The 15,171-nt window shown below is 33.0% G+C and overlaps 3 protein-coding genes across 3 annotated transcripts; 1 reads left to right on the top strand and 2 right to left on the bottom strand.

Moving 5' to 3' along the window:
• Nucleotides 1-1,172: 1,172 nt before the first annotated feature.
• On the top strand, nucleotides 1,173-14,278 carry LOC114321963 (uncharacterized). The gene is made up of 2 exons (XM_028269221.2): nucleotides 1,173-2,722; nucleotides 13,654-14,278. The coding sequence occupies exons 1-2, from the start codon at nucleotides 2,060-2,062 to the stop codon at nucleotides 14,068-14,070; spliced, it is 1,080 nt and encodes a 359-aa protein (XP_028125022.2). The 5' UTR covers nucleotides 1,173-2,059; the 3' UTR covers nucleotides 14,071-14,278.
• On the bottom strand, nucleotides 3,068-4,675 carry LOC145820316 (uncharacterized). The gene is made up of 2 exons (XM_082915531.1): nucleotides 4,533-4,675; nucleotides 3,068-4,413 (listed from the first exon to the last, which is right to left on the bottom strand). The coding sequence occupies exon 2, from the start codon at nucleotides 4,223-4,225 to the stop codon at nucleotides 3,299-3,301; it is 927 nt and encodes a 308-aa protein (XP_082771657.1). The 5' UTR covers nucleotides 4,226-4,413; nucleotides 4,533-4,675; the 3' UTR covers nucleotides 3,068-3,298.
• LOC145820315 (uncharacterized) lies at nucleotides 4,790-8,348 on the bottom strand. Its single transcript, XM_082915530.1, has 3 exons — nucleotides 7,983-8,348; nucleotides 5,923-6,637; nucleotides 4,790-5,816 (listed from the first exon to the last, which is right to left on the bottom strand). Exons 2-3 carry the CDS (start codon nucleotides 6,619-6,621, stop codon nucleotides 4,908-4,910), a joined length of 1,608 nt encoding a protein of 535 aa, XP_082771656.1. The 5' UTR covers nucleotides 6,622-6,637; nucleotides 7,983-8,348; the 3' UTR covers nucleotides 4,790-4,907.
• Nucleotides 14,279-15,171: the final 893 nt, after the last annotated feature.

Below are 15,171 nucleotides of genomic sequence, written 5' to 3'. Positions count from 1 at the left end.
GTCGGTCGTCCGGCGACTGACCGTCGTGGTCGACAATATAACAATCACAGTAGATAAGTATTTCATCCGATCGTTCGATCGGTCGATCGGTGACCATAAATTCACGCCATTCACACTTGAAGCTCTCGACGCCTGAAGGATTAGTATATTTTATAATACCTTATTTTTATTTTGATCCGGAAAGAGGGAATAAAGAATGATAGATCACATCATTAAAAATGAATTAAAAATATTCAATTAAAATTTTCAAACATTTTTCAGTGATGAAACTGTGAACGTGAATGGGTGATATTGGGAGTGGGTGACAAAGCCACGTGAGTGATCACCACCGTCGGTGGATGTCTTGGTTGGCTTCATATCAACGCCAACAGCCAAAAATGCTCCAATACAACAGACAAAATCTTAAAAAGTTAAAAATCAATATACCCTCAATAGCTAACTCCACCAAAAAGTGATACAAAAGGCTAACTCCACCAATAAGTGATACAAAAGTTTGGATTACTTGTCATCACTAACTCACACTACTGCCGACATATTCTGTGGTTGCCCCACTACTATCACTTTCTCTATCTCTCTCTCTCTAATGCTAGTGGTTCTTCTCTCTCTTCTCTCCAGTTGGCCACTTAACCCCCGCTTTTCTCCTCCATCAAGATTATAGATTCTAGAAATTTACCTCCAAGTTTAAGTGTATTTTTTAAACTAAATAAGATAATTAAAAAAATAAGAAAGAGAATTATCTTATCTATTTTAATTAGTTATCACATGATTCAATTTAAAAATTGAACCGAATTTTTGAACTTATACTCTTTTTATAATGAAAAAAAGTTATGTCATATTATAATTTACAAGAAATAATTGATAATATTATTTTGAATAGCATATAATATACAACCTTAAAAAAACGACAATATTAACATCTCATCACTTAATATCACCGTCACATATAATATTTACTACTCTACATAGACCCCAAGTACTTACTAACCTCCTCCTATCCTTTAGATGATTTCAGTCCCTCGATTTGTGTCTATCTTTTTTGTTTTTATATTTTTACATATTTTTTCCTATCTATTTTTGAAATCACTGAAATATGTAAGAGGTTTTGAACTTGAGACTTAAAGAGGAGCAAACTCCTAAGTCTCAAGCTTACACCACTACGCCAATCCTTGGGATTTTTATTTTTATTTATTTATTTGTCTATAAAGAAGTATTATTTACTTTTTCAAGGAAAAAAAACATTATAAAAAAAAATGTAGGGAGCCTAAAAATATAGTTCACCAAATTGTCTAAAAATAATGTAGTAAACTAAATTTAAAATCTAATATGAATAGCACTAAGCTCTCGTTTGGAAACAGTCTATTTTAGTAATTTTTTAATTTTTTAACTAAAATATGACAAAAAAAAACTTGTATGTTTGGAATGACTTTTAAATTTTTTACGAAAAAATGTGCAAAAAATAGAGAGAAAAAAGAATTTTTGACTTTTTTTATAAGCTTTTTAGCTTTTTTAATAACTTTTTAACTTTTAGACTAAAACTATTACTTCTCAAACGAGGCCTAAATAGGATAATAATTTATCTTCCTGATTTCGTTCTCCTAAATCTACTCTAATGATGTGGAATTAGAAAAGTCAATGATGATATAGAGAGTAGTATGAAACTATTTCACATAGGTTTCGGCCACATTATTTTTTTTCTTTTTTTGTTATTTATTTATTTATTTATTTTTTATGTAGGGTATCCTAGACTAGCTTACGCGTACCAAACTAAGTCCTTACAGTCCGAAACAGGGTTTATGCCCTGCAGTCTGTGACCCCAATATACGCGTTTGCTGATTAGAGAATTTGAACCTAAAAGTATACATTTGCTGGTTGGACCATGTCATTAAAAATAGAATTAAAAGGAAAAATTAAAAAGGGTAGTACCACTCTCAATTAAATTTAATGGAGATACTTAATAAAGTAAACTCTAAAGGCTTAGATATGATAGTCTCTGAGTTTTAGGTGGTTGAGGTGTGATTACATGTTAGCAGGTAAACATGGGTAAGGAATAGTTAGTAACATGATGATGGAGAAAGAAGCAAACCACCCATCGGTAGTCTCTAACAGTAGTAGTAACATCATCATCGTCCCAAAAGAAGAGTCTCCTAGAAAGCCGCCACCGGTTTGTGGTGGCTCCGGAGGAGGAGATAGGTTAAAAAGAGATGAATGGAGCGAAGGGGCAGTTTCAAGTCTACTTGAAGCGTATGAGGAGAGATGGATACTTCGGAACAGAGCGAAGCTAAAAGGTCAAGACTGGGAGGATGTTGCAAGATGTGTATCGTCGCGTGCCAATTACACAAAGTCTCCAAAGACACAAACGCAGTGCAAGAACAAGATCGAGTCCATGAAGAAGCGATACCGCTCTGAGTCTGCTTCTTCTGCCACTGCCACCTCCTCCTGGCCGCTCTTCCCCCGAATTGATCTTTTACTACGTGGTGGAACTGGAAGTGGAGGAAGTGGAGGAACTGTAACTGTTCTTCCGCCTCCTCCTCCTTCACCGCCAGCACCACCAACAACCAACCCTTTAGTGCTATTGGAATCATCACTTCCACCACAACAACCACCTGTGCCGCAGCTGCCACCACCACCACCACCTCCACCTCCTCCTCCTCGTCCGCCTCTTCCTCTCGGAATTGTTGCACATAACTCGCATGGTTCCAATGGCGTTGATCAGGGAGCGAAGGTCTGTCCAAAATTTTATATATATATATGATTTTTCTTCTAATATTCATCTCTTTTAATTTAACAACCCACCTGTTAGGCTCTGAAACTGTGTCAATCATATCATCTTCTGTCGAGCACATAGTTCTAAATCGCGGTATCGGGTAACGTAACGGTATCGATCGCGGAGTATCGGTATCGGTAGTATCGACCGGTACGTAGCGGGTATCGGGCGTCGCGGCTGTGAAATTTCAAAAATCATTAGCAATCCATCTAAAACTCAATTTTATGCATTTTTTGACTCTTTTAGCCTTAATTTATCACATTTTAATCAAAATTTTGATATGTAGAGGCACTTTCTTGACTCATTTTTAACTAAATGATATGTATTTATTTTAGTCTCAACCTTTTTATTTGGCATATATGTTAAACTTTTAATATAAAATTGATGTGGAAATATTTTTTTACTTATTTTCAACAAGGAAATACTTCCACATGCACAACAAATTAATAAGAGAAAGAGGGACATGAAAATAAATCATTTGTTTCAGTCATAATCGCATACAAACAATCTACTACAAATCAACAACTCTAAAACTTAGTAATAAAACGAATTACGTGGTGGTACAGAAGAATCTCCATATCTCACATCACTTTGATCATCACTATGACTTGGTTGGCCTATTTCTCCATATTGATATTCATGGTAGTAGTTATTGAAAGTGCATTGATCATAAGTAGTGTTGTTGCTGCCACTGCTACTTGATTGTTGTTGTGTCATTGCAAGCCCCCCTGTACCATAATTGAAACCCTCTATATATGGATATTGATGAGGTTGTTGAGAGTAGTTCCAATTTTCCATATAAGGTGGTTGATAGATGTGTGGTGGTGGTTGACTTGGAGGAGGGTAATAAGGATATGGTACTTGGCATATTGGTTGCCAATGTTGAGTTCCCCTTCCATCTTCTTGTCTAACTCCGAGATGTCCAAATTGATTTCTAAGGTCACGATGACCATAAATATCATCAATATGTCGTGAACGCCCAATTGATGCTTCTACATCAGGAGTAGAAATAGAATGTCGTCGTTGCTGTGTAGAATCCCTGTTCCAATCATGATCAATATGATGAGTACTGCGTCTACAACCATGTGCAGAACCTGCAGACTCCCATTGTCCACCGCTACCACCACCTGTTGGAGGACGACTGCCATCACTATCATCTCCACTACCACTAGGTGGACTCAAACCACGACCCTCACTAGAGCCACTTCCAGTAGACCTTGCTCTTTGATGGTGTTGAGGTACTTGGCTACTAGTTGCATGATCTCCCTCATCATCATCATCATCATCAACAATCAACCAACCTGAGTTATCTTCATCATCCAAGACTGCATGTTCTCTCTCTTGAAGCCATGGAGTTAATAGATCATCTTCTTCAAATATGTAGTCAAGATTGATGGGGTTAAAAGATTCTTCTCTATCATCTTGGCTTTTTCGTGTTGCATGTCTGATCTTTAGCCTCATATTGTAATACACATAAACAAGTTTATTTAATTTTTTATACTTCAACCGATTCCTTGTCTTTGTATGTATCAGGCTAAATGTACTCCAATTGCGCTCACAATTAGAAGAAGACGTGGTTTGGCTCAATACTCTCACAGCCACTTTTTGGAGTGCCGGAGCCGATGTACCATAATGGATCCACCATTCAGCTATATACAAATCAATCAAATATTAGTGATTATGTTATAATTTGATATAGAAGTGTTGACAATGTAACAGTAATATATAATTAAAATAGTTAATAGTTCATTGAGTATATAATAATTACCAGGATTTGTTGCTTTCACTGCTCTTTGTGCTAACACAGCACCAAAAGAATCTTCTTTATTAGAAAATAAAGAGATCTGTAATGAACAAAAGGCAATAAGCAGTTTTATAAACACAATTCACAAGCCAAATAATAAGTTATCAACTTAACTAATATTAAATAATGACTAACTTGGTTTATCGCCTGTATTTGCTCATTTAAATCTGGTAGAAGTCTCGAAATCACATTTCTAACTCCACTCATCACTTCTCGATGATTAGAAAGGTGCTCCCCATACTGGAATATGGGATTTAAAAAATAACCTACGTTCGAATATAAAATAATAATAAAAGTGAGATAAGGAACACATAATTTATAATTTAAATAAATTAAAAATTACTTACCAGCAGCATGCAAGTCTGTGTGTAGTTGGAAAGCCCATCGATTATCAATAATCTTCCAATAATCTACATAATAGCGACAATTTTGTTTGATGGCCAACTTTGCTCTATCCATCGCTTCATATATAAAACCCATTGTGGGCTTTTCATCCCCATCTACAAGTCTAAGCACCTTTAGAAGTGGTTCTTGAACTTTTAATACGTCTGCTGCCTTGGTCCAAAAATCTTTACTTTGTATAATTTTTTTCGCTTCTTTTGCATCATCCTTTTTGGACCATTTGCTGTGCTTCCACTCTTGAGAATGAAACATATCCTGTAAAGCAGTCTTATGTTTAACAATGCTTTCCAAAGTAATGAAATTGGTGGCAAAGCGTGTGATGACAGGACGTAACAACTCTCTATCTCCTGTGAATCTCTTCATGAAATCAACGACCCAATTGGAGTTGTAAATAAATCGTGTGATTACTTTTGCACAATCCAACACCTTTGCTACACTTTTTTTCTTCCCAATATCCTCTAACATAAGATCAATACAATGAGCTGCACATCCTGTCCAATACAGATTCTCCCTTTTTTGCATGAGTTTGTAACCAGCAGCCTTTATCGCAGCTTCGTTATCAGTTACGATTTGCACAACATATTCTTCTCCAATTTCATCCACTACCTTGTCCATGAGGCCCAAGTAATAATCAGCTGTCCTACTAGGTACATCAGTTACATCCACAGACTTTTGAAAAATTGTTCCACGATTGCTATACACAAGAAAATTAACAATGTGCTTTCTTGTGGGCCCAGACCATCCATCACACATAATTGTAACACCTCTCTCAGCCCAACTAGATTTATGAGATTTTATCCAATTTTGTAAAGCTTCATACTCCATTGGTAAATACACTTCAGTTACCTGTTTAATAATAAATAACAAACAAAAACTATTAACAAGCATCTTAATAATTTATTTATTTTTAAACATAGGTAGAGTTTTTTCAAACTTTAAGTTAGAGGCTTACTTCATAAGAAGTAGGTAGCTTTGTTCCTCTTCCAACCTCTCTTGCAGTATCCAACATTGGTTCTAGCCATTTAGAATTAACAACATTAGTAGGCACTGGAGTGAACAATACAAACTGGCTAACTGCTCTTCCTAATTTTTTCTTTGCTTCTTTCAAAAATCTAGAGGAGAGTTTGGATTGTTTGTTGCCTTTGGTCCTATGAAGATCCACATCTATGTCTAATAATTGAACTTCTGGAGAGGATGTATCAATCCATTTCCTACCTGTACTAGTCTCACGAACACTATGACTTCGCCGAGCAAAACCAGGAGGTGGTGCAACCTCAATATCACTAGCCCTATTTTGTCGGGCCATAACCATTTCTAAGTCCTCCTCATCATTTTCATCATCATCACACTGACTGGCTCTAATTTGTTCTGTCAATTCCTCATTCATCTTCCTTTTGTCAAGCTTTTTGCCCTTATAATTATTCAAATGATCCATCATTAGTGTTCGAACTTCACCACTGACATTAGCACAAGGTGCGACTTGACCTTTCATATGGGCCAAATGTTGCTTCAACCTAGTTATACCACCATTTAGCTCTTTTCCACAAAATTTGCACCTAATTTTATGCCTATTATTTTCTAGTGGAATTCCAAATTTCCAACCAATATCATCACTTGGAAGTTTTCCACTAGAACCACCTTCATGCGCCATTATAACTTTCAATTATCTACAATAACAGTTTTCAATTAACAAATATTGTAATTCGAATTTAGTTAGTAATAATAATGCATTTAAAATAAAACTAAAAAATCTATAATATTAAACATCTTTACTTAACAATTAAACCTCTTTAAAAAAATCTAACAGATTAAACCTCTATAAAAATAATCTGATATAAAAAAAATCTGAAATAAAAAGATTTGACAGATTAAAAAATCTAAAATAATAAAAAAAATCTGAAATAAAAAATCTGACAGATTAAATCTCTTTAAATAATATATATAAAAAATATATATATTGAGCATATGTGCATTTAAAAAATATATAAAATATATTTTTATATATAAAAAATTATATTCTATGCTGATAATATATATATATATATATAAAATTATGGGAGAACAAACCTACTCCTGAGTTGTAAAATTATGAGTTCTATTCACCTTCTGAACTTATGTGCATTTAAAATTATGTAAAAATTGCCCCTGAATTCTATTGAACCTCAATAATATATATAAAAAATTATGTGCATTTAAAAAAATAACCACAGAAAAAAAAAATTATAGACAAACCCCACCTCCGTGCGCCATTATAACTTTCAATTATCTACAATAACAATTTTCAATTAACAAATATTGTAATTCTAATTTAGTTAGTAATAATAATGTATTTAAAATAAAAATAAAAAATCTAAAATATTAAACATCTTTACTTAATAATTAAACCTCTTTAAAAAAATCTGATAGATTAAACCTCTATAAAAATAATATGATATAAAAATAATCTGAAATAAAAAGATTTGACAGATTAAAAAATCTAAAATAATAAAAAAAATCTGAAATAAAAAATCTAACAGATTAAATCTCTTTAAATAATATATATAAAAAATATATATATTGAGCATATGTGCATTTAAAATATATACAAAAAATATTTTTCTATATAAAAAATTATATTCTATATAAAACATTATATTCTATGCTGATAATATATATATATATATATATATATATATAAAATTATGGGAGAACAAACCTGCTCCTGAATTGTAAAATATGAATTCTATTCACCTTCTGAACTTATGTGCATTTAAAATTATGTAAAAAATTACTCCCGAATTCTATTCAACCTCAATAATATATACAAAAAATTATGTGCATATAAAAAAATAATAACAAAAAAAAAAAAAAAAAAATTATAAACAAACCGAACCAAACACAACTTATAAACCAAAGCTATGACTTTCTTTCTTGACCCAAAACAAAAAAAGTAGACCCAATTCCAAAACAAAAAAAGCAGAGCATCGTATGGTGAGAGAACGAGAACAAACAGAGCATGAGTGAGAGACAAACCTTCAACGAAGAAGCTTCAAATCGGTGATGGATTTGGGTTTGATTCGATGCTTCTCCCTGCAGGCCGCAACACTTTACAAGATCGAAGCTCCTGGGAGATAGATTTGGGTTTGATTGAGGAGTTGGGTTTGGTCCGATTGAGTTTTTCCTCAAAGGTTTGTAACACATTTATGGTGTCCGTCCGTGAGTCTGTGTATGTATTATTGTCCGTGAGTCTGTGTATGTATTCCGTGAGTCCGTGAGTCTGAGTTTTTCTTCAGAGATTTGGTCCTTTTGCTTTATTTTTGCAGGTACTTTGGTCCATGTTTTTTTCTTTTACAGGTTCTTTTGCTTTGTTTTTTCTTTTCCACAAAGTGCTTTGCTTTGCTTTTTAGGTGATTGCTTTGCTTTTCTTAATTTGTTTTGCAGGTAATTGCCGTGCTTTGCTTTGCTCAACAACCACACTCATACATACACAAGACACTGTCATTTTCCAGCCGTATCGGCATGTATCGGACAACAAATCGCGTACGTATCGGATTCAGCCCGATACGTATCGGGAATCGGCCGCTACGGCCGTGAAATTCAGTCTCGCCGGTATACCGGTGAGTATCCGACTCGGCCCTATCATTTTCCGGTACGAACCGGCCGGTACGGAACGTACCGGCCGATATTTAGAACCTTGGTCGAGCATGATTTTTCAAACTAATTAAAGAACCAATAATGTTATACAGATTTTTATTCAATTTTTTTACCACACATGATACAAAGTCCCTAAATCCACATTATTAAATGCACAAAATTGATTAGGAGACAGTTACTTTTCAATCCACTTTAGACAATCTTGTTTGGGTCAATACAAGTCTTGTTTTAATAATTTAAATTATTCGTTTTGTTAGATACTTTGTATATATTATTGGCACAAAAATTGAAGTCTATCTGGTAATCGTAAAAGTTGTTTAGTGCTTTGCGAGCCCAATTCAAATTTTAGTGCATCCGGAGTAGATGGCCCAACGTCTGAATCCCCTAGAGTGAATCCCTTTAGAGTGCTTTGTGGAGTGAATCAAAACGCATTGTTTCGATCTAAATGACATTGTTTTGACTAATGCAAAAGAAAAAAAAAGAGAGAAAAAAGGAGAAGACAGACGAAATCTCGTCCCTCTCCACCTCTCTTTTTCTTCTTCCTCTTTCTTCTTTCCTACTCTCGTCGTCCGCCGCTCTCTTTTCTCCTCATCTTCTTCTTCTTTTTCTTTTTCTTCTTTCTGTCTCGAAACGCTAACCCTAGATCAAGGATTTTTAGAGAGCTATGATGGGTGATGATGGCAACAGCGATGGGTGGTAGGCGATGATGGCAGCAACGATGGGTCGCGATTTGGGTTTGCGGCAATGGCGGATCTAGATCTAGGGTTAGGGTTTTGAGAAGAAGAAGAAGAAGAAGAAGAGTAGGAGAGAATATGAGGCGGTGGTGGGTGGCGGCAGTGATGGTCGCGATTTGGGTTTCTGGTCGGAGATTACCCTCTCTCATCGGATCTGGATTTCTTGGTCTTCTCCTCTTTTTCGTCTATCTTCTCCTCTTTCCTTCTTTTTTTTTTCTTCTTTTTAAATATTATTCAAAACGACGTCGTTTTGATTCACTGAAAGGGCCTATGCTAAAAATTAAGTTGAATGAATATTAGTACTCACATTTTTTTTAATTATATTTATCTTAAAAAATGACCGGTCTATTTTCAATATCATACTTGCAATCTATTTTGTTAAAAATAAATATCATTCAAATATGTGATTATCGATATGTAATCAACATGATTTTTTTACATGAATAATCTATTTGACATACCAAAAATTTTAAATAATTTGAATCACCAAGATAGGCCTACATGCGGCCCTACCTTGTTGGGTCCTAAGCAAAAAAATTTAGTGAAACCTTTTATTATTTAAATGTTAATTTTTTTATTTTTTTTTATTTTTTATATTTTAGTTACATTTAAAATTGAATTTTCTTATTTTTTGTGGTGCAAAACTTTTGTAATCAAGGTTCTCTATTATTTTTTTCTTTTTTTTTTTCAATTGATAAATGACTAATCCACTTACTTTTCGCTATTTTAGTTACACAAAAATTGAAGTCTATCCGATAATCGTAATTTATTTAATTTATCAAGATTGTTACCAAAAAATAGATTTTTTTTTAAAACTCAATTGTCGTCCATTTTTTTATTTTTTATCACAAACATGATTAATTTCATAAGTCATAATTATCGAATCGATCTAATTTTTTTGTAAATAAAACATAAAAAGTCTTTGATAAAATAAACGGTTCATATTATCAAAATAGGACTCGTGATGAGCTCCAAAAGCTGAAATAATGCCTTCCAAGAAAAGGAAAAGTTGTTTAGTGTTTTGCGAGCCCAAATTCAAATTTTAGCACTTCTGGAGTAGATGGCCTAGTGTGTGAATCCCCTAAAGTGAATCCCTCTAGAGTGTTTTGTGAAGTGAATCAAAACATATTGTTTTGATCTAAATGACGTTGTTTTGACTATAAGAAAAAAAAAATATGCAGAAGAAAAAGAGAAAAGAGAAGACAGACGAAATCTCGCCCCTCTTCACCTTTCTTTCTCTTCTTCCTCTTTCTTGTTTCTTTCTCTCGTTGTCCGCCGCTCGTCGTCTTCTTCTCTCCTCTTCTTCTTCTTCTTCTTCCTGTCCTGAAACCCTAACCCTAGATCTAGGATTTTTAGAGAGTTATAGTGGCCGATGATGGCAACAACGATGAGTGGTAGGTGGTGATGGTAGCGGCACGGGTCGCGATATGGGTTTGCGGCGATGGTAGATCTAGATCTAGGGTTAGGGTTTTGGAAGAGGAAGAAGAAGAAGAAAGAGAGAAAGAGAGAATATGATGCGGCGGTGGGTGGTGGGCAGTAATGGTCGCGATTTGGGTTTTCTAGCCAGAGATGACCCTCTCTCATAGGATCTAGGTTTCTTGGTCTTCTCCTCTTTTTCGTCTATCTTCTCTTCTTTCCTTCTTCTTTTTGATTCACTCACAGGGCCCATGCCAAAAATTAAGTTGAATGAATATTGGTACTCACATTTTTTATTATATTTATCTTAAAAGAAATGATCGGGCTATTTTCAATATCATGCTTGCAATCTATTTTTTAAAAATCATTCAAATATGTGACTATTAATGTGTGATCAATCTGATTTTTTACATGAATAATTTATTTGACATATCCAAAATTTTGAATAATTTGAATCACCGAGATAGACTTACATGCGGCCCAACCTTGTTGGGATCCTAAGCAAACAAATTTAGTGTAGCCTTTTATTATTTAAATGTTAATTATATATTTTTGTATCTTAGTTACATTTAAAATTAAATTTTCTTATTTTTTGTGGTTCAAAACTTTTGTAATCAAGGTTCTCTATTTTTTATTTTTTTTTCAATTGATAAAATGAGTAATCCACTTAGTTTTCATTTGGGAAGTGAGTTGATCTTTTGAGTTTTTGACTTTTAGTCTGGGTTAAAAAATCTCGTTTGAAATGGGTTTTTTAAATTTTTCTGATTTTTGTGAAAAAAAAATGTGAAATGATTATGATTTAAACGTAATATCCTTTTAGATGAATCCCCATTTATAAATTTTTTACCTTAACCTTTATTATATATTTATTATTTTTTATATGAAAGGATTTTGAATGATTGATAGAGTTGTGCAGCAATGTTGCGTGGTTATCATTATTACAAAGAAAAATGTTTTAGACCTCTAAATTAAGAGATTTAGAAGAGCTCTAATTTGCCTTTTTCTCCATTGTGATTTGTCCTTGTCCTTGTCCTTTTCCTTTTCCTTTTTTTTTTTTTTTTTTTTTGGTTTTATTCCGTGCCAGCTGTGTAGAGCTCAATTTAGAGCTCTACACCTAGTGCTCTGTATCACAGCCGTTATTACAAATTATCGCACTCATTATAAATAAAATAAAATAAAATAGAAGAGTAATCAGTTATTTTTTGGGGAAAATACATATCAATGGATTTTTTTTTTTAAAAAAAAAATACAGATTAATAGTAAATTTTATAACTATTAATAATTAAAATCTTAAATTTTTTCAACAGTTTGTAATAATTTTTTCAAACACTTTTTCCTATTTTTTTTTAAATAAAGCAATTAATGCTCATGCTTAAAAGAAAGTAGATAGGAGGTCTTTCAATTACTTTAATTAATTATTGGAGTTTTTTTTTATGTCCTTTGTATAGTATTTATTTATTTATTAGGTTTTTAAATTTGTTAGTTTGTTAGTAAAATTAGTATACCACTTAAAGGGTCGTCGTTACTTCATCAACTTAACCCCCTAACCTTTGGTCACTGCACCTTAAGATGCATTTACACGTCAACTTGTCACAAAGACCTTGGTGCTTTTGTGAAAAACGAATGAAATTTATAAAAAAATAAATAAATCATAATTTGGGGTCAAAAGCAATGCCCTTAATGGCCTCGTTCGTACTTGGCTGACCCTAGATAAATTAAAAATGGACCTGCAAAGAACTAAATTAAACCCTCTAGCCTAATTAGTTGACTGAAAAGAAGCCTATGTCAAAATAAAAAATAAATAGAAAATTATAAATAAAAAAATTGGTTATATATAAGCATTTTGTTTTAGGAACATATTGAGGTATTGGTTTCTTCATGTTGCTCCTAGTTATATACTCTTGAGTAGCTGCAATGCTGAATAAAATAGGGTTATTTGCCAGTAAATGCAAAAACTACAACTATCTCCCATTGACATATTGTCGCAATTTAATGTCACTTTTTTTTTTTTTTTTAAAGGGGCATTTAATGTCACTTAGAAGTTTAAAATCGGAGGCAGCTTGTTTCATGTCTGTGTTTTATTTGTTTAATTTTATTTTTTGGATTTATAACAGGACTTGTTAAGATAATATGAGTTCTTTATGTTCAATCTTTATGTGTAATTATTTATGAAAAAAAATAGACTTATTGGATAAACATAACATGATTTTAAAATTTTGTTTTTAAAAATATTTATGTTAAGTATGAATTTCAAAATATACAATTCATTTTTTCAAATACAAATATGTTAAAAATTAATGGCTACAACTAACAAATCAATTTGATTTTTTTTCATTAATGATTTACACACAAGGAAGTAAAACATGAACTACTCAGATTGCTTCGATTGGAGGCTCAAAAAACAGAACTCTACAGAATCAATTAAAACATAAATGGGAGGAAAGCTGCATCCTAAAATTATATAGAAAATATTGTTAAAGAAAAGAATCAAGAATAGTACTACTTGGCCATGCATGCAACTTGCAAGAGATGATATGAAGCGGCTATAGAAACTCTAGTGAGTGATACCGATAGATAACATTGCTCTAATGGGAGTTGCTTGGGATGTCCTAAATAAGTGTACTTTTTGAATTTTTGGACTAAAAAGTTAAGGAAAAAAATTATGGTTGTTTGGGTTAACTTTTTGACTTTTTATGGAAAAATGTGTATTAAAAAATTATAAGAATTAGTGTGTAGGAAAAAATTAGGATTGGGAGTTGTGCAGTCGTACTTTTTGACTTTTGGTGAATAGTGATAACTTTTTAACTTTTTGAATAATTTTTTGACTTTTTGACTTTTTGGGCACATGCCAAACTTGGCCTAACTTATGTGTGAACGCCCCTTAATGATTTTAATTGCAGGAAGATGGAGTGAGAACCAAATTGTCCGATGATATGTTGGACAAAAATCTTGCTATTGATACAGATAGTAGCACACCTGCTCTGTACAGCGACAAAGAGAGGTTATTGGAGTTGAAGTTGAAGTCAAAAAACTTGAAGATGAGAATGAAAAAAAGGAAGCGGAGGAAGAGGAGAAAGGAAGGGGAAGATAGGGAGGTAGGCGAGAGCATAAGGTGGTTAGCAGAAGTAGTATTAAGGTCAGAACAAGCAAAGATGGACACAATGAAAGAGTTAGAGAGGATCAGGGTCGAAGCTGAGGCCAAGAGAGGAGAAATCGATCTTAAAAGAACTGAGATCATTGCTAAAACCCAGTTGGAGATTGCTCGACTCTTCTCTAGCAAAGCCATTGATTCTTCTTTCAGAATTGGAAAAAGTTAGAGTTGAGGATTATCTAGTGTAATGGAAAAAATTATGATATGTTGTACACAATTTTTGAAAATGTGAGAGAGAGAGAGAGAGAGAGAGAGAGAGAGAGAGAGAGAGAGATTTAAACATTAAAATGTTCATATAAAAGTTCATGTAATGTTCTCTTTCATTAATTAATGTAAACTGTTAGATATTATAATTAATTATACTATTAAAACTACAAGAATTTTGTCAAAAATGTTAGTTGAAGAAAGTATCCAAAAAATGCAATGACGGGATTAGATTCATTTTATGTGGGGCTGACACCACACCAAATCTTGCAAGAGAAGACTGTAATTTAAGCATTTGGATCTAAATTCATAGGTGATTTCTTTCGCTTCAAGTAACCTGAAACACTTTATCAACTTTTGATATTCGCCACTAACATTCAGACACGCTCGGTTCTGAAATTTTTGAGGTTCAAATGAATAATCAACTAAAATTTTTTTAAGGTTTTTCATATATTTTTTTTTCATTGAATGAAGATTTTTTTTTTAAGGTAAATGATAAAAGATTTGTGTCAATTTTGAATGGGTTAATTTATTTTAAATTAATTTGGGCGTTTAATTTTTTTTAGACTTAAAACATACTTAATATATTACACTAAACTATAATAGGAGCGGACTTTTTTTTTTTTTGGCCCTTTTGATTTTGAATGAGCCTTTCAATTTTTTAATAGGTCAATTTATTTTAAATTAATTTGGTCTTTTTTAAATTTTTTTAAAACTTAAACATACATAATATATTACACTAAACTATAATAGGAGAGACTCATTTTTTGAGTTTATTTTGCGGGGTCTTATGCCATGGCCTAGTGGGCCTATGCCCAAGGTCGGCCCTGGATCGAGAGCAGCAATGGTAAAGATGAAGAGGATGATGTAGCCCTTCTTAGCCAAGTGGAGCACTCCTTTGTTGTAGCATGATCTAAAGATTGTTCCCAAGAAGAATCCCGCCAAAACTCTCTTAATGATTCACCTAGAGATGAATCTTCTCAATGCAACACGCATGCTCCCATTGATGAACCACAACCAAACGTTGCCCTCCCAGCTTCCCATGGGTTTGATTCTTTAGGTG

Source organism: Camellia sinensis, chromosome 2, assembly GCF_055761805.1.
Source record: "Camellia sinensis isolate YWXY chromosome 2, ASM5576180v1, whole genome shotgun sequence".
Taxonomy (NCBI): Eukaryota; Viridiplantae; Streptophyta; class Magnoliopsida; order Ericales; family Theaceae; genus Camellia; species Camellia sinensis.
This window is presented reverse-complemented; position numbering and strand designations above follow the sequence as displayed.